At 34.4% G+C, this 20339-nt stretch overlaps 1 protein-coding gene across 1 annotated transcript in view; it reads right to left on the reverse strand.

Moving 5' to 3' along the window:
* Window positions 1-393: 393 nt before the first annotated feature.
* The window catches only part of vps39 (VPS39 subunit of HOPS complex), a 31137-nt gene continuing 11191 nt past the window's right edge, over window positions 394-20339 (reverse strand). The window contains exons 14-24 of the mRNA XM_073827146.1: window positions 14961-15102; window positions 13372-13458; window positions 12265-12338; window positions 11956-12172; window positions 8114-8242; window positions 7905-8007; window positions 7380-7425; window positions 6936-7085; window positions 3957-4091; window positions 2016-2107; window positions 394-1742 (exon numbers count right to left, since the gene is read on the reverse strand). Coding sequence (XP_073683247.1) covers window positions 1664-1742; window positions 2016-2107; window positions 3957-4091; window positions 6936-7085; window positions 7380-7425; window positions 7905-8007; window positions 8114-8242; window positions 11956-12172; window positions 12265-12338; window positions 13372-13458; window positions 14961-15102 — 1254 coding nt within the window. The 3' untranslated portion in view covers window positions 394-1663. The remainder of the gene's footprint in view (window positions 1743-2015; window positions 2108-3956; window positions 4092-6935; window positions 7086-7379; window positions 7426-7904; window positions 8008-8113; window positions 8243-11955; window positions 12173-12264; window positions 12339-13371; window positions 13459-14960; window positions 15103-20339) is intronic.

Genomic DNA, 20339 nt, shown 5'->3' on the forward strand with positions numbered 1-20339 from the left:
TTCTGTTGAATGTTGCATATCTTACTGATATTTTAACTATTATTGTTTGAATAGATAATAAAAGGATCTTAGTAAACATCTAAGATTTTGAATACTTAAATGCTTTTAAAAGTATTTTTGGTTGTGGGACAGCAGTTTGCACCAGTTCTGTAGAATGGCCAATATATAAAAATGAGAAACACACAAAATGACTAAAACTAAAACTATAATAGGATCGCAAAATTACTACAATACTGCTCAAAATCAAAAAGAACAATAGTTATGCAGTTGCTACAGGTTTCTTGACAGCAGCTTAGGTGTTCGGAGTGATTTTTTGCATGTTTATGGGCGTCTGTTGCTCAGGTTCATCCTATAGCATATTTCTCTCAGAGCTTAAACAAATCACAGAGCGCATAAGAGAAGATGCAAGTTTATTAGATCTGTCTTCCACCTCAGATTTAATGTACTATCTATACATTCCCCTCCATATCCACCAATACATTTCAGGCATGTTATGACGCTTGGATGTAAGTGACGGCGCCTTTGTTTGAGCAACAGTTCAGCTCATGGTTTACAGTCAACTGAAAGCACAAGCATCTTACAACAGTGTAAATTGGACAGATGTGACAGGAAGCCAGAAAAATACTGGTGCCCGTTTGGGCGACACGACTGCACACATAGGTGAAACATTCCCGACAGTAAAGACAGCGTGTTAATAATAAATTAAAGCCACTCAAGTATCCAAAAGAGAAAAAGTGGCATGCTACAGTGATTGTAGAGATACCGTTCTGCTCTCAAAAACCTCATACAACCCCAAACATTAGACACAATGCCTTTGTTAAAAAGCAAAACATCCAGACTTCTAGCCGTGAACAAGTTATCTTTGCAACTAGAGGAAGCATTTGTCCTTTTATCATAAAGCCTATTACGAAAAAAACACTCTGAAATTTACTTGGTAAGCTACAAGTTGCCAGCCAGTTATTATAATTTGGAATTACAGTATTACACTGGTAAATGCATTAGGTAAACTACCGTATTACTAAAAACACAGTATATTTTTATATGGCAACTGGCAACCAGTATTGTCACCTGTATCTGACTGTAAATGATCCACTGTTTCTCCTGTGGTGTGTGTGCCAGTCCTGGCCTTTCTGTAGAGGGGCCACATTAAGGTTTTTATCTGGAGTCTGATTTCATCTCAAGCTAACAGAGTGAAGCAGAGCAGCTCAGAATAACAGTCCTGAGCACCTGAAGGTGCACACAAACACAAGCCTTTACTTTCCACTAAAGGCATTGGACAAAGCATCACGTTGGATGAAAAGGTGCACTGTATGCGAAGGAGAAAAGGCGGGATGTGAGGAAATAAGCGCTTCTCGGGGGGGAAAGACAGAGACAGCAGGGTTTGCATTGCGCATTTAGACGAAGCTTTCATAGTATTACACTATAAATCAGAATTGAGCCTCACTGTCACCATCGCTTTTTACTTCATAGTGATTCATTTCATCAGACAGATGTGTCGGCTTTGCCATTCCACTGGAAAGAGTGAGAGAGAGATATAGAGAGAGATTGGCGTTTCCTTCGGCGGCGTGTCAGTCTGGCATGTTCACGCAGGAGCGTGAGGTTTGCTGAGTTCTCTGTGCTCAGCGTGTTTGGCGTTTTCACCATCTCTGGTTTGCAGGTTGGACTACTCCGCTGGACACAAGCTGCGATCTTTACAGCAGAAGTAGTGAACCACCACACCGTTTGGATACCTGGCAAAGGCACTGGACGCAAAGAAGTCACAGAAATGTAAACACTCATACAGCTGTCCCTAAATCATTTTGAATGCAACTGCACACACAAGCTTGGGTTTTTTGTTTTTTAAACTCATTTCTCCATAGGCATTCTTTAATAAAGAGCTACAAGCTTTGAATCGAACCAGCAAGCTCTGAAATTAAGTTTCACAACTTGAAGAAAATAAAAAAACCTGTGCATGGCGTATACAGGTGAATGCTTCACAGAAATAGATACTGCAATAAAGTGAGATTTTAGCACACCTGTTTCCGATCTTCTTCTTGCACACTCTGCAGGTTTTCTCATCTGTGATGACACACTTCACCTGCTGGTGAAAGATACGTTCCTCCTGCACCTGCACATAATAAATGAAAACATTATTAAAATAAATTAAATACACTGCTAGTCAAAAGTCTTTTCTGCTCACCAAGCCTGCATTTATTTTAGGGCTGCATGGTATCTCTCATACAATATCCAGTACAGCCGGTTCTGTGATCACTAGTATATCTCCATCACCTGTGCACTTTCAGATAGAGCAGCGCTTACTACACAAAGCCCTACTTCACTGACAAACAGCACAAACTTGAATGAGATCAGCTTGTCAGTGAATTAGGGCTCTGTGTAGTAAGCGCTGCTCCATCTGAAAGCATGAAGGTGATTGAGATACACTAGTGATTACAGAACTGCCTTTACTGACAAGATGCGCATTGAATATAGCATGCGAGATACTGTGCAGCCCTAATTTATTTGATCCAAGGTACAGCAATTTTTTAAAAATATTTTTACTATTTAAAATAACTGTTTTCTATTTGAACATATTTTAAAATGTAATTTATTCCTGTGATCAAAGCTACATTTTCAGCATCATTAGTCCAGTCTTCAGTGCCACATGATCCTTCAGAAATCATTCTAAAATGCTGATTTGCTGTGTTTATTATTATTATCATCAATATTTAAAGTCGAGTACATTTTTTTTAGGATTCTTTGATGAATAGAAAGATCCAAAGATCAGCATTTATCTTAAATAAAGCACTTTAATAACATTATACATTCAAAAGCATTCAAAAGCTTGCAGTCGTTTTTTTTTTTGTAAAGAAATTATAGAAATTAATACTTCTATTTTAATGATGCCTTAAACTGATCAAATGTGACGATGAAGACATTTATAATGTTACAAAAGACTTCTATTTTAGATAAATTATGTTCTTACTAACTTTTTATCCATCAAAGAAACCTGAAAAAAAAAATCTACTCTGCTGTTTTCAACATAATAATAACAATACATACGTTTTGAGCAGCAAATCAGAATATTAGAATGATTTCTGAAGGATCACGTGACTGTAATAATGATGCTAAAAATTCAGCTTTGAAATCACAAGAATAAACTACATTTTAAAATATATTCAAATAGACAAAAATAAAAATTAAAAATGTTTCACATTTGTTTTACAGTTTTTGCTGTACTTTGGATCAAATAAATGCAGGCTTGGTGAGCAGAAGAGTCTTTAAAAAAAAACTTACTGTTCAAAAACTTTTGACTGGCATATATGTGCCATTTTGGAGAATATTTAGTTAGAATTAGTGATGCTTCTAATTTAGCATTTTTAGTGGCATTACTGAATCTCAGTTGTTTTAAGCACTGCATCTTTTCCAGAAACAAGTTAGATTTTCCAGCAAGTAACTGTGTAATCTGACAAAATTATGCTTCTACCAGTAAACCAGAGTTTGTCAAAATATTTAGACTTTTCTCGTAATTTCGACTTTATTCTCGAAACATTTAATTGATTTAATTTAAAACATTTAATTGATCATTTTAAATATTTGGACTATTCTTGAAACATTTCCACTTTATTCTCATAATTTTAACTTTATTCTAGTAATATTTTAACTTTATTGTAATTTTTACTTTATTCTTGAAACATTTCTACATTATTGTCATAATTTTGACTTTATTCTTGTGATATTTCGACTTAATTCTCATAATATTTTGACTTTATTCTCATAAAATTTCAACTTTGTTCTCGTAATATTTCAACTTTCAACCACAAACAGACACAACCTTGAGATTATATGCATCACTTTACGTTTGTAGGCCACAGTCAATCTCACTGATTACTAATCTGACAAAATTATGCATTTACCATTAGCCTGAAAACACTGAATAGTGCTTCAATAGAAACTGAATCAATAGCCAAATTGTTTACCCGCAAGAACTCGGCCTGTAGGAGGCTCTTCAAGACCTGGTCAAAGCGCTTCCTCCCAGCCTTCTCCTCCAGCACACTCTCCAGAAAGACCTGGATCTCTCGGATCTGCGTGTTGGCTGGCAGTAGGTTTATGGCCTTGTGTAGAACACAGAGAAATACCGTAAGACAGCATGAAATGGATTCTGTTTGTGTGTTCAAGAACTGTCTCTATATTTCACCTTTTTTGACATCTTTACACAATGAACATCAACACTACAAATGAAATAGGAACTAAAACAAACAGGAACATGAACAGCAGGTTTCCACAGATGCTTTCCACACAACAATCTGTAAGTTCAGAGCTCAGTGATGGCATCTGACAACATGTCAACACAGCGTCTTATTTCCTCTGCAGGCATCTTAAATTACGTTGCCATACATACTCACCATTCTCTCTCCATGTCTACAGCAAAGGCCTCACTCGCTCTTTCAATCTTATTTAATTAGGGCTGTCAAAATGAATGCTTTTAAAACATGAAAACATTTATTCACAGTAGGAATTTACTATCACCCAAGACTGAGACACAGCAAATTAGGGCACTTTTACACCCTGGGTGTGATTTTTATGGAAACTGACAGAATTCAGCTTTTATCTTACATGAAGGTCACATTAAAACTGTTTTGAAAAAGCTTCACTGCACCTAAATGTTTTTTTGCTGACTTCCAAATGTCTTATGCATTGATTTTTCCCAAATGATACATTTTACTATGACAGTGTTTTAGTGCCACGTTAAAACATTTTTTAAAAATAATGAATTATGTGATTAAAAGTCTAAATATTTTGAGAATAAAGTTGAAATTTTGAGAATAAAGTCAAAATGTTTACAGAATAAAGTAGAAATTACGAGAATGAAGTCGAAGTTACGAGAATAAAGTCGAAATTACGAGAATTAAATCATAGCAATTAAAGTTAAAATAATATTTTTAGAGAATAGCCATTCTAGCCATTTGTATGTGCAAAAGGCTAGAATATACTCTCAAAATATTATAACTCTAATCTTGTAATTGTTATGAACTAGATCTTGTAATTTTCTTGTAAAATTCTTATAACTTTATTCTCAAAACACTTCAACTTTATTCTTGTAATTTTGACTTTATTCTCGAAACATTTCCACATTCTCATAATTTTGAGTTTGTCAAAATATTTAGACTTTTCTCTTAATTTTGACTTTGTTCTCAAAGTATTTCAACTTTATTCTCGTAATATTGACTTTATTCTCGTAATTTCGACCTTATTCCTGAAATATTTTGACTGTGTAATTTTGACTTTATTCTCAAAACATCATTCACTTTGTCATAATTTTGACTGTCAAAATATTTTGACTTTTCTCGTAATTTTCTAGTTTATTTTTGTAATATTTCAACTTTATTCTCGAAACATTTCCACGTCAATCTTATAATTTTGACTTTATTCTTGTAGTATTTCAACTTTATTCTTATAATTTTGACTTTGTCAAAATATTTTGACTTTATTCTCATGAGTTCGACATTCTCGAAATATTATGACTTTAATCCAGTGTTGTTTTCGTCAACGATGACGATGACGAAATCATTTCGTTGACGCCACTTTTTTTCATGACGATAACGAGACGATGACGAGATAAAAATGGCTCGTTGATGACTAAAACATGACGAGACGTGTGTGAGTTTTCGTTGACGAGACGAGAATAGACGAAAATGTTAGTGGGTGGTCCGTTAGACGTTTAAAATGCATGACATTTCCGCTTATTGTGCATGCCAATTAAAACTTAAAAAGTATCTGACGCTATGGCAAGCCGTTTTAGCATTAAATACTCTTTGCTATACTAGTATGGCAAGCCGTTTTAGCATTAAATACTCTTTGCTATACTAGTATGGCAAGCCGTTTTAGCATTCCATCCTTTTTGGTCTTTTATGTTCTAAAACATTCCTTCATTATTGTAATTATTGGTGAAAAATAGTCAATCCGGAAGCTCACATTGTGTTGAACTATAGATCTGCTATTTTCAGAACTTATAAGTGACACTACCCAACAGCAAAATACTTACTGACCTACATTAATTTGTTAAAAGACTACTTTTTTCCCTTTTTTTGACTAAAACTAGACTAAAACCTTTTTGACTTTTCGTCGACTAAAATTGGACTAAAACTATCACATATAGAAGTGACTAAAATTTGACTAAAACTAAGAAGCATTTTAGTCCAAAAGACTAAGACTAAGACCAAATCTAAGATGGTTGTCAAAAACAACACTGCTTTAATCTCGTAATCTTATATTTTTAACGTGGCACTAAAACGCTGACGTATAATACATAATATCACAAAAATCCTAAAAATATATAATTAGAAGTTTTTTTCAAAAGCTTCTACAATCTATACCAAGAGTGCAATAATCATAAACCATTTCAATATTTATTGTATCAATTTATACAAAAATTATGGCATCATTTTCACCAAATGATAACACTTTCATCAAAACCTAATGACATCCAAATTGTCAAAATATAGAATTTTATATATATAAAAAAAAAAGAATTAGATAAATCACCATATAAATATTTCTTCAACGGCATTTTAAGCAATGCCACACTTGAGGCAGTAGCAAGAGGAAATGCAAGCAAATCAAAATGAGGATCATTTCCAGTCGAGGGCAACCGCAAACAGACACAACCTTGAGATTATATGCATCACCTTACGCTTACAGGCCACAGTCAATCTCACTGGTTCAAATCAACTATTTTAATAAAAAAAAGCCTGTGATTTTGTCACAACATGCAGTATTTCAGTAATTCACTCTCATGGTTTAGTGACAAAGTTTTCAATTCCAGACTGATATGTATATTTCTATGTGTTCTAGCCCATGCAAACGTATGATCCTTGCGATTTATGGGAGATTTTCTATGCGGATGCTATTATGTGCTGGGTGTTAGCTAAGTGGTGGAGTGTTTGGTGGATGCTCACTTTAGTGGTGTTCAGTTTGCTGTGGTGAAGCTGAAGAACTTTCAGGGCCGCCTGGAGGTTTGCCTGTGGCTCAGATAACTCCATCTTAATGGGCCCGAGGAAGTGCACGTCCGGGGGAGACAGATACATGCGCAGGAGGGACAGATACACCTACAGACAAGACAGACACACAGCACTTTTGACATTAGACAAGGAGAGTCACGAAAAGAGAGATGGGTTTACATTCACACAGTGTATTACTTAAATTTACTTACCCTCAGACTTCAAGTCTCACATTTTCACATGACAGTGACTAAAGTAAATATTAAAGATGGCAACTTTCATTACTGTAAAGTCTCATCCACAAAATCCTTGTGGGACTGTTTCATTGATATAGTAGATACAGGACAAGCCAGACTGCAGTGACTACTCAAGTCAAACAATTCAAAACCGAGCAGCACTTACGTCTTTATTGCCGTTTGTTGAAGGATCATAATGACCATGGCAGTACCTGATGAAGATCAGAACACATAGAACACAGTTTATCTGTAAGAACATTACAGAAGGAAAGGCCAAAGGGTTTAAAGTGATGACGTTTGAAGTCAGTTTCCTTTTAATGAAACAGTCAACATGAAATGCATTGCATTTTACTTCTGTAAGGTGAAATAAAACAGGATATTCAACAAGAAAAATACATTGATTTTAGGTAGAATTAGTAGTTAGGAATGAATTTAAATTAACTGTTTCACATCCGAGTTTAAATTGGATTGTAAGGGAAGCCTTTTGACAGAAACTTGGAGAAGAAGTTAAAGGCTACTGGTTAACATACACAAAAGTGCATCCTAGGTAAAGCAACTTATTTGACATTTATCGCAGATTACAAAAGGCATTTTTCTATAACGTGCACTGATAAATACGGACAGGAATGTGTTTTAAAACAGTCCATTTTGACTTCATGTTGACTTTGTGATGCAGAACAGTGCCACTTACTCTTCAGCCATACGCGTGTCTTTGAGAATGTGAACATAGATGAAAAGAGCCTGTTCATGTTTCCCCATACGACCCAGGAGAAGAGCTCTCTCCTCCAACAGACCTGAGAGAACGACGGTAATGAGGTTAAAAAGGTATACAAGAACAGTGTTTGACATCCAGTTATATTTCTAGATTTTCTACTGAATTTCTCTGACGTGTGGACTCACCATCAAATGGGAAATCACTGATGAGTCTCTCTGGCTCATAGCTGCTGGAAACTTCCAGAAATGACAGGAGCTTGTTCCTGTACTCCCCCAGGTCTCCTGCCTCCTTTCCTGCAGCTACAGCTGGAACACCTGAACACAGTCAACACAACGTGTTTGGCCTTTATTTCCTCTAGATGGAAAGTTTTAGTTTTAGACATGTTTATTGATACTTTCTGTCAAAAGATGATTTTTGTTATGCATTATCTTTTATTTAATTTCTTTTTTGGAAAACGCTCTCTAGCCCACATCCAAAAAATATGACTCTCTTTCAGTTGTGTCATTTTTTCCTTTACAAAGAACAATCTTGTTGAAAAAAGAGTTTATTTAAAACTTATAGTACTAATAAAACGCACCGCTAGAAATACAACAAATTGTCAGAAAACAACATTTTTAGGGATGCACCGAATGTTCGGCAACCGAAATTATTCGGCCGAAAATAGTAAAAAAAAGCTCCTTCGGTGTCTGGCTGAGTAAGCGAAAAGGCGAAAAATGATGTGACACGATCAAATAGAGGCGCGCACTAATGCAGCAAACATGTCGACAGTGTGGAAGCATTTAAAACTGTCCGAGAAAGATGCAAAAATCATTACAAGCACCGACAGCGAGAGACTGTTTAGCATCGCATGTCTTCCATGAGAAGAGAAAGGAGTGGTTATTGCTGATAAATGTATGACTGAAATTGCGAAATGGCCTTAAACCATTAGTAAATAAACTACAGAACGCTATGTTTTCTAATACAAGCACAAATTGTATTTATTCTGACAGCGCTGCACAAGCTCCTTAGCCAGGGTTTAAAGTCTGAAGCGCGAGGGAAATCTGCGTGATGAGAATCATTCATAAATCTGCTGCAAAAATTAGTACTGAGGTCTTCTTGTGGGTTTCCACCAAAATAAAAGTCAACATTCATAAAAGTTAGTATTGTAATTTTACTGTTGTTCTGTAAATTAAAAAAAAAGTATGACAAAAATAATGATAATAATCATTACAACAGCTCTACTAACACATTTATTATAACATTCTCCTTTGCTCAGCAACGCTGCATTTATTTGTTCATTAAAAAACACATGCCTGATTCAAAAAGGGGGTCTTAAAAATGGCCAAAGAATATTATTTTACCAACTTATTAATTTTAAGTTAAATTGTGCTTTATTGGTAGGCTATAATGTCTACTAGAATGTTAAAAATGTTCAGTGTTAATAAATATTTTTAAAAAAGATTTTTTTTTTTTTTTTTTGGAAAAGCAAGACAAAACTGTAAAAAGCACATTTTGGCTATTTAATTTATGCAATGGTGAAAGAAATACATGGGCAAAATACATGGGTGGAAAAACAAAAAAAACTATGTTTGGTAATCGGCCTTTGGTTTAATTTTGTTCAGCTTCGGCTAAGACTTTTCATTTCGGTGCATCCTTAATTTTGTAAAATAAAAAATGTAATGCATGTTTTGGTGGCATAATTAAAAATGCATAAAAATATCTATTTTTTTAATATAAAAATTCTATTATAAATATAGACAGGTAGACAGCTAGAAGAAATTTTAATGACAAGTAAGAAGGCGAGGGTATTTTCATGGCAAGAGCTGTGTTATACATTTTCTACTAGTACACAAATGCAATAAAATAAAACTAATCAAAATATAATATAAATATACAACAGGGTTTCTGCAGATATGAACAAGTGAAATTTAAGACTTTTTAAGACCTTTTTAATACCACCTTATATGAAATTTAAGACCTAAACCTGTAATGGAAATAGATATTATATTACATGCATATGTGATATTTAATTAGCCTGGCGAGCCAGACTTACATCAAGATGTTTAGTCTGGAAACTCTCCATAGACGCGGCTTACTCCGAGGGGCGGGATAAACGGTTGTCTCTCAAAATCCCTATGCACGCAATAGGATAGCGCTTCAACCAATCAGAGCAACGAAGAAGGTGACGTAGTAATTGGTATATTAAGCTTTTTCCGTATCCAGTCGGCAAAACTCCAAACACATCTTCCTTTTTTAAAAATGACTTAAGTGCCGTTCTTTGCTCGTTTCTTAAAGAAAAACTTAACTCCAAGTCCTCCAGAGTCGCGGCCAAAGCCGATTCGAAAGACCGCTGTTCGACAGCTGCAGCCGCCATTCTTTGTTTTTCAAGTGGCAGCCGTCGCAACTCTGTCGTCATATGTTAAGCCCGCCCCGCCTACTCTATACGCGTTGTGATTGGCCTGACCCAATTTGGGTTTTTGCAGCTAGAAGGTCTATTGAGAGTGTCTAGACCCACCTGGCTGCAAAATAATTTTTGCTGCCGCTAGGGTGCGTCTAGATTTCTAGGCTAATTTTTAATGTGTTTAATGTAAAAAGTAAACACAATTTCATGGCTGTCATAAATTTAATTTATTACTACGATATACAGTGAACTTTCCATATCAGCAGATACTATTCCACACAAAATATCCCCATAAAAGTACCACTAGAAATATCTGATGTAAAAAAAAAAAATTCTGAAGCGATTTTTTTTTTTTACTTTTGAAATGTATGCGTACCTTTGAAATTTATTTTATGAATTTATGAATAAATTCTAAATGGCTGTTAGCAGTGAGATTACATAATTTACACTGCAAAATTAAAAGTGAGATTAATGTTTTAAATACATTTATTGATTTATATATATATATATATATATATATATATATTAGAAATGTTATATAAATACTGCGATTCTGTCTGAAGACGCAGTAACTTCCACAGAGGGAGAAAAAAAATCTACAGTTGTTAGCAACTGACCTTAGCCAAGCCCTATATTCAGTTTTTCCAAGCCCAGTATCATAGCTAAAAAGTTAAATCCATTTGACTTCTGCAGTACAATCCGAGAGAGACTCGCGCCAATAACAGAAAGCTGATTGGCTATTGCATGCTGGTCTCATTTGTAGTTTAAATTCAGCAAATTATATTTGGAATAGTGAAATAAAGAACTACAACACCACGGAAACAACAGAAAGAGAATTTAAATGAGCATTAGAGGTAGCGTTACATGGACATCGGAAAAATAAGACCTGTGTAAAATTATTTAAGACCTAGAGCAGCGAATTTAAGACTTTTTAAGGCCTAAAATTTTGATTTTTAAATTTTAGACTTTTTAAGACTTTTTAAGACCCCGCGGAAACCCTGATACAATGATGTCTCTGTAGTTAATGACAACTAGCTTGCTTTTTATGAAAAAAGGAAACACTCATAACATGTACTAATGAGAATAGAACCATAAAAAGTGAAATGCTGGAGAAAACAATTGCCAAGAGCTTTAAACAGCGCAATCAATCTGTCAAAGCACCTGACATGTACAATTATGCTGCTTTGAATTATTGAATATAGTGTTATAGGTTGGGTTTTGAACTTTTTATAACTGTAGCTCATGTTTTTTCCCTCCATAAAAAGTTTTCACTTATTGTAAAGTGATGTCACCGTCTAACTGCCTAATGTAAAAAAAAAAAAATCTTATTTTATAATTTGCAACTGATTATGCATGTTTCATATTAACTATACAATCTGAAGCATTTCTAAATGAGAATTAAACATTATTGTACCAAATATAATCCTAAAAAAGACAAACAATTAGTCAACAGTAGTCACCAAAGATTGTCGCAGTGTTCATTAATTTTGTATATTTTCAGATGCTGCTGCAGATAGACCGAATTTTTACTTCTATTTTCCCAACATTGTTTTTCATTGCATCATTATTGCATTATTTGAGTAGACATTGCGTTATTGTAACCAGCAGCACCCCTAGAGCAGCTCTGATGACAGCTGCGTGACTAACCTTCAGGCAGTGAGTTGAGATACTTTTTCATGAGGCCTTGAACCTTCTCCAGGTAGAGCTGGATCAGAACATTGTGGAACTCGGGCCGTGCCTCTTCCCACATGTAAATGATGTGCTCCAGGTACGGGATGGCCAGCTCCTTAAAGCCCTCCTTCAGGAAGTTCAACACCTTATCTCTGGGCAGAGTCTCCACCTCTGTCAGGTCCTCAGTGAAGATCTGAAAGCAGAAAAATAAAATCTAATCAAATTCAAGCTCTTCAAAATTATCACAGAGTACATATAAATACAACCACATCATGTTTATCTCACCTTCAGTCCATCCTCTGGACAAATCTTCAGAACCCACGGTGAAAACTCAAATATGATGCCCAGATTCTCCACACCTGTGCAGAAAGACACCAATCAGTTGGATCAGGTGTGCACAGGTATGTAATGAAATTACATTGTATGGGTCAAAATGATAGATTTTTTTTAATGACTTTTATGAAGATATTTTGTAAATTTCCTACCATAAATATATCAGAATTAAATTTTTGATTAGTAATATGCATTGCTAAGAACTTCCTTTGGACAACTTTGAAGGTGATTTTCTCAATATTTTGATTTTTGTTTTACCCTCAGATTCCAGATTTTCAAATAATTGTATCTCTGCCAAATATTGTCCTATATTAGCAAACCATACATTAATGGAAAGCTTATTTATTTGTGTATTTCAAGAAATTGACCCATATGACTGATTTTGTGGTCACGTATTGTCAGAAAGGACAAATGTTGCATCCCAGTGTTACCAATACACATGATCATTTGGCTGTTTTAACATTTTCAATACAGTAATTTCTGAAGAAAATCTGTGAAATGGATTTTAAAATTGTAAAACGTGTTAAATGGAGCTGAGAATACTACACTCTTACTGTTAGCTGAAAGAATCTAATTGGCAAAAACTAAAATCAAAGGGGGATTTGTCCAGAATTTTATGGTTACTACTACTACAACTAATACTATTATATTTATATCATTACTACAAAACAAATACTGTAATTCATAAAATAATGTACTATAGAAGAGTTTAAGAAATGTAATATAATAATAAAAATAATAATAATAATAATAATAATAATATTTAATTTTATATTATAAAACGCTATGTTAAAAATATGGGATATATAAAATACATACATTTTAAGTTGTAGCCTACTATTTGATCATTGCACTAAGCCATATTGCAAAAAACAATAACAACAACTGCTAAAGTTTTGCAGCTGCTGAGGTCATGTGGGATTGCAAACATGTTTACGATTCTGGCTCACTTCTTGACCTTCAAGCAAATAACTTCTACTAAGTAAATACTAAGATTTAATGTGTATCATCTTAATACATAATACATTCATGTGTAGCAAATGAGCGTGGTAATCTCACCCAGTCTCTGAAGATACTGTACAGTCCTCTCATGACCCTTCAGAGGGGAGTTGGCTTTAGTAGACTGATCCAGAAGAACCTGCAGAGCTGGACAATCACACTTTTGTAAGTCTACTGAACTGAATGAGGAAGATGACAAGACTATTCAGAGGTAGCATAGTATCTGTAGCATCAAAGCAAAATGTTTATGTATTTGTAGGTGAGGTTTGAACTACATGTCACACCAGAAAGAGAAAGACCAGTGACATAAAATCATATACTGACAATAAACAGCCAACTCTATTAAAGAACATATGGTGCAATACAGTATCCTGTTAATGAGCAAATCGTTCAGTTTGCATGGACTTCCTCAATAAAACAGGTTGCCACACTCAAAACGAGCCAAGAATTACTATTCTTGTAATTCATAAGCTTTCATAAGCTTTCTGAATGTTAAAAACAGAAAAAAAAACCATAAATCTGTGTACAGTTGAGGTCAAAAGTTTACATCCACCTTTCAGAATCTGCTAAATGTTAATTATGTTAGCAAAATAAGAGGAATCATACTAAATGCAATACGACAATTCACACTTTTTTCACACCGAGAGACTCATATTATTACAAAAGGTTCAAATGCTCACTGATGCTCCAGATGGAAAAAAAATGCATTATGAGATGGGGTTGAAAACTTTTGAACAGAAAGGAGATGTGTACATTTTTCTTATATTGCCTAAATATAATATTTTTTTCATTTAGTACTGCCCTTCAGAAGCTACAGAAGATACTTACTTAATTCCCCGAAGACAAAATAAGTTAAATTTACACTTTACGTCTTCAAATGCACTCGCATGGTTTTGCCTTCTGGAGCATCAGTGAGTGTTTGAACCTTCTGTAATAGTTGCATATGAGTCCCTCAGTTGTCCTCAGTGTGAAAAGATCTCAAAATCATACAGTCATTGTTGGAAAGGGTTCAAATACACAAAAATGCTGGAAAACCAAAGAATTTGTGGGACCTGAAGGATTTTTATAAAGAGCATCGCAGAGTTTAACTGTTCAGGACAAACAAGGGACTCGTGAACAACTATCACTAAACAAACAAACAAACAAAACACAGCTGTGGATCATTCACAGTATTAAAATCAAGGGGATGTAAACTTTCGAATTTGTATAAATTCAACTATTATTTTCTCTTGTGGACTATATGTAAACATCTTTTATGTGAAATATCTCCAGTACTAAATTAACAATAACATGCATTTAGTTTGATCTTTCTTATTTTGCTAAAATAATGAACATTTGCAGATTCTGAAAGAGGGATGTAAACTTTTGACCTCAACTGTTTATTCAAGAATGCAATGTTTATATAAATATGTTTGCTTGGCTGCAGTGAGGGTTTATAAGACAGCGTGGATCTACACAGCCTGGTCCTCATCCTCTAATCTGTAAGGCATGACATCAACAGAACGGCTTATTAGAGCATCTCTATAAACAAGAGCTGATCTGAGCCCTCCAAATCATATTCAGATGTTTGAGGACACCCACAGAGATTATTCATATGACAATCTGGATGTACGTTCCCAATAAGCAGAAGTTCAGAAGAATGTGCGCACCTTTCTGATGAAGGCCTTTTTTCTCATAGAGGATGATGAGTTCGCTGTATTTGTGGGCTTTCTTTAGCACATACTCGCTCTCCTCTATGTGACAGTGGTTGTTCTCCAGGCGCAGGAGTGGCGACACTAAGGCTACATTGGTCTGCAAACACAAAACAAAACAAAAACAATCTAAATTCACACTGTATTGATTACAGTGGGTTAAGATTTACTGGCTGGAACTGTAGAGATCTGTCTATGCAGACAAGAGCTTCAGTAACCACAGACAAGTATTTATTAGGGCCGGGACTTTAACGCGTTAATTTAGATTAATTAATTACACAAAAATAACGCGTTAAAATTTAACGCATTTTAATCGCACTTAGTTTTGCACCGCGGAACGTTTCTCACTGGATGAGATTCCGCGGACCGATTATACTGGAGCACCAACTAGCGTTCAGGTTCAGACAAGCTGCGTCCGTCCTAAATAGTATTGTATGTCCCAAATCGTAGTATGTTTAAAAAAGTATTCCAAAGATTCCCGGATGGTCTACTACTTAACGATCAATTCACACTCTAACGGCTAATATTGCCCACAACACACTGCGCCGTGAACGAGGATTCGATTAGAACTACAAACACGCATAAAAAGTGTTAAAAAACTACAAACATGGAGGATATCCGCGACCAACAGACAGGTAGAGAAAGGGGTTTGAGTGATAAATAATCAGTGTGTAACCTGATAAAAAATATTTTTTAAATGTTATCCGCGTTATATTCCATGTGCAGCAACATTTATAATGATAGGTTTGGTCATTAACGTTTAAATGCATAATTAAGTAAACACAAGAGCAGAGTTCTCGGCATGAAAGACTCGTTAAAGAACGTGCCTCTTGCTACACTTAATGGCAATATTGCACTGGTCTGTTGGACTTGGTTGAACAAAAATAAACAATATTTTGTTGCTTAAGCTTATGTATTCAGTCATTATTCAATGGTATACTAAAAATCCATGTAAAAATCTTAATTCTCACTGTTCTCAGGTCAAATATTTATATGCGATTAAAATGCGATTAATTTCGATTAATTAATTACAAAGCCTCTAATTAATTAGATTAAATTTTTTAATCGAGTCCCGGCCCTAGTATTTATACATTCATATATTATATCTCTCAAAATCACTTGTTAAAATAAAGTAATCATAAAATTCTATGAAAAAAGTAAATATAGAGAATATTGATAAGCAAGCTTCTGAAAAGCCATAAAATTCCACTCGAATCTACCACAAATTTTCTTGACATCTTGATATGTTAAAGGTCGCAAAAATAGGGTTTATTTTCTTTGTGGAAAATAAATTATATACATTACCAGTCAAAAGTTTTTGGACAGTAAGGTTTTTAATGTTTTTTAAAGAAGTCTCTTCTGCCCACCAAGCCTGCATTTATTTGATCCAAAGTACATTTTTTAAATATTTTTACTATTTAAAATAATGTTTTCTATATGAATATTTTTAAAAATGTTATTTATTCCTTTGATTTTTAGCATCATTACTGCAGTCACATGATCCGTCAGAAACCATTCTAATATTCTGATTTGCTGCTCAAAAACATGTATTATTATTATTATGTTGAAAACAGCTGAGTAGAATATTTTCAGTTTTTTTTATCAATAGAAAGTTCAGAAAAACAGCATTTATCTTAAATAAAATTATTTTGTAACATTATAAATCAGGCATGTGATTGGCTAAGGACAAAAAAGCAGGAAAATATACTAAGACAGATTTCCCAAAACAAAAAAGATTTCTTAAATTATAAAATTCACATTCCAGCCTTCAAGAGTCAAAAGTATCAATTCTTATATTAATTTAAACAATTATTGTCAATCAAGTATTATATTAATTAACATATATTTTATTGCCTTAATTGTTTAAATTTGTATAACACATGATCTTGTCGATCCATCAGATAACATTTACAACTCTTACGTGTTTGGTGCTTAAAACCATGGACTGATTTGTTTACATTGGTCTTTTTGACAACAGAAGACGTACGAGCTGATTAAAAATGTCAGATCATTCTCTTCCAGCAGGAGGCGCTATCAGAATGATACACAAAGCAGCGCCGCAGCTGACTTTGAAACGCGCAACGCTCATATTTATTCAATGGATAACCTTATAAAGTTCCATCGCAATTCTTGCCTTTTAGTCCCCACATTTAAGACCACCTGAAAAAAGTAGTCTTTCTTAACCCCTAATAACACTACAGTCATCAATAAATATGAAGAGCTTTATTTCAAGAACTGACTTTCAAAAACCCTTAGCCTTTTTATTTTGCAGAAGAGAAATATTAGGGAAGTAAATTAATATCAGCATATGAAGTATATTCGTCTATCATTGTCTCTTAGAGAATGTGCACATCAGATGCTGAAAGCGCTGTTTTTACTTTTCACTTTAATATAGGCTATGCAGTTTTCACGTTGCTTGTGTGATATCCATTGGCTCACCGTCGTGGTTTAAAATATAAATATGTATAAAAATACAATATAAAAAGATATATTTACAATATTTTGCGACGTAACCCCAAAAAATGCATTGTCCATCAACGTTTTTCACTCACTGAAAGCTACATCTTTCTGCCGATCTTTTCTATGGGGTCAAATTTCCTTCAAAAGTATTGCGCTCACAGATCGAAAAATAACAAGCGTGAATCAAAGATTTGAAAACGCATGTAAAAATATATCGCACGCAAATGAAAATTAAATGCAAAGACATTCAGAAGAATAAAATACGTGGACACAAACTGAAAAATAATAAGCACAAGATAAATATTTATACACTTGCACGCACAAATCTAAAACTTGAATTCACAGTTATTTGTTTCACTCTTAAAATCGTGTTTTCTGCTCACATTTTTAGTTTTCGTACGTTTACGCTCTTTGCTCACTCGCTCTCGGTTCAACAATCTGCGCTTGGTTTTCTAAATGTTGCGCTCCTGGTTTCATGTAAATGAGGGCGGGCTCAAACATCACCATTGGTTCAACAGATGTGATTGACAGCCTCCTTCTCAAGCCAATCGATCAAAGCGCAGAAGTTGACGTCACTCCAATGCGTGATGGATGATTCCCGTCAGGAAAATGCTGGACAGTCTCAGTAGATTTTCCATAAGTATATTTTGTATGTTGAAAGTTGCACCAGTTTTACACCGCGGTCAAGCCAGCCGCCACCTGAATTCTGCTGCACGTCTATTTGTGGTATTACGGTACAGAGACTCGAAGCAGTCAAAAAGCTGACGAACATCTATATTCAGCGGGTAAAAATCAAATGTGCCCGAAAATAAGGGGAAACTATTTAAAAACATATCAATATTGTAGGCTTCATTAAAAAAAGATACAATTTGAATATACTTAACAGTGTAGTTTTCTTGATAAATAAAGTCATATTGTACATGTGTTATTAAAATTCCTTCAGAGTTAACATGAACACTTCAATAAATTATTTTTTCTGAATGACCGTGTCTCTATCTTTGTCAGCTTTCATGAGATTTTACTGTAGAATTTAGCAGAAAATAAATGGCAAATTCAGTCACTATTCATTACCAGTTCTTCACATGTAACACTCAAAATCCTTCATAGTTAACATGAAAATTTCTATTCATACTTCTTCAGAATACTCAAGACTCTGTCTGTGTCAGTTTTCATGACATTTTACTATAGAATTTAGCAGAAAATTAATTGCAAATTCTGTCACTATGCATTATAATGCATTAACGTTTGCATCTATATCTCATATTTTCTAAAAGCTAAGGGAGCAAAGTGTTTTTAAAATCAGTCAAATTATCTAGTTAATACAAAACTCTCATCAACATAAATTCATATAACATAATAAATGTTAATATTAAATAACCACAGTTAGTCTTTAGATAAGACCAGTAAATTACAATACTTTATCATCAACCAGGTAAAACTTCCTAATCATGTTTTCTTCTGGATTATTTTGCTATAACAAATGTGTTTTGCAGCAACCAAAAGATCAGAAGTAATTGTTAAAAAGTGAAGGATCAAGAACACAACTAAAGCAAACATTGATCACATGAATCTAAACCTCTGTTCTCAATCATAATTTAGTCAATCTGGTCAGTAGTGAATGAAGCTGGTGCTGCTGTGTGTGGAGTTTAGTCCTCCTCTGCTGAGATCTTCAGAGATTTATTGTGTTTTATTTCAGTTGATTTCATCTGAGGCTGTGACTAAGTCTGTTATAGCTGTCTTTCTGTTTGTCTCTTCTTTTTTGTGTTTCTCTTTGCTTCATTAATTTTGCTTAACATTCTCTTTAAGTTCATCTCTGCTTCAGTGTTCAGTTAACACTGTATTGTGGGACCAAATACACTCTGAGCATTGTTGATAGATTTTATTAAAAAATAGATTTTTTTTTTTTTTTTTTTGTATTGCATACAAAATGTAAATGCAATGCAAAAATTAACTGAGACTGTCCAGCATTGTCCTGACGGGAATCATCCATCACGCATTGGAGTGACGTCAACTTCTGCGCTTTGATCGATTGGCTAGAGAAGGAGGCTGTCAATCACATCTGGTGAACCAATGGTGATGTTTGAGCCCGCCCTCATTTACATGAAACCAGGAGCGCAACATTTAGAAAACCAAGCGCAGATTGTTGAACCGAGAGCGAGTGAGCAAAGAGCGTAAACGTACGAAAACTAAAAATGTGAGCAGAAAACACGATTTTAAGAGTGAATCAAATAACTGTGAATTCAAGTTTCAGATTTGTGCGTGCAAGTGTATAAATATTTATCTTGTGCTTATTATTTTTCAGTTTGTGTCCACGTATTTTATTCTTCTGAATGTCTTTGCATTTAATTTTCATTTGCGTGCGATATATTTTTACATGCGTTTTCAAATCTTCGATTCACGCTTGTTATTTTTCGATCTGTGAGCGCAATACTTTTGAAGGAAATTTGACCCCATACTTTTCTCTCCTCACTGCACGGAAAATTGCACCCAAACGCTGACCCTAGTGAGCTTGATATAAATGTATTTATTAGAAATAGCGTTCGGCATTTTTTTAATTATTATTATGTCAAAAGCTTTCACGGTCCGCATGGACGCATCTTGCGGTCCGTAATCATACTTCGCCATCCGCCATATTTGCGTGGACGGTCGCAAATACGTGACATAGGTCACATTTTCAGGTCGAAAAATCCGGAATTCCGGAAAAATCACATCCCTGATAAATGTCTTTATCATCGCTTTTGATCAATTTAAAGCATCCTTGCTACATAAAAGTATTAATTTCCTTAATTTATTTACTAAAAAACAAATAATAATAATTATACTCACTCCAAGCATTTGAATGGTAGTGTATAATTTTACTAAAGCTTTTTATTTCAG

Source organism: Garra rufa, chromosome 21, assembly GCF_049309525.1.
Source record: "Garra rufa chromosome 21, GarRuf1.0, whole genome shotgun sequence".
Classification (NCBI taxonomy): domain Eukaryota; kingdom Metazoa; phylum Chordata; class Actinopteri; order Cypriniformes; family Cyprinidae; genus Garra; species Garra rufa.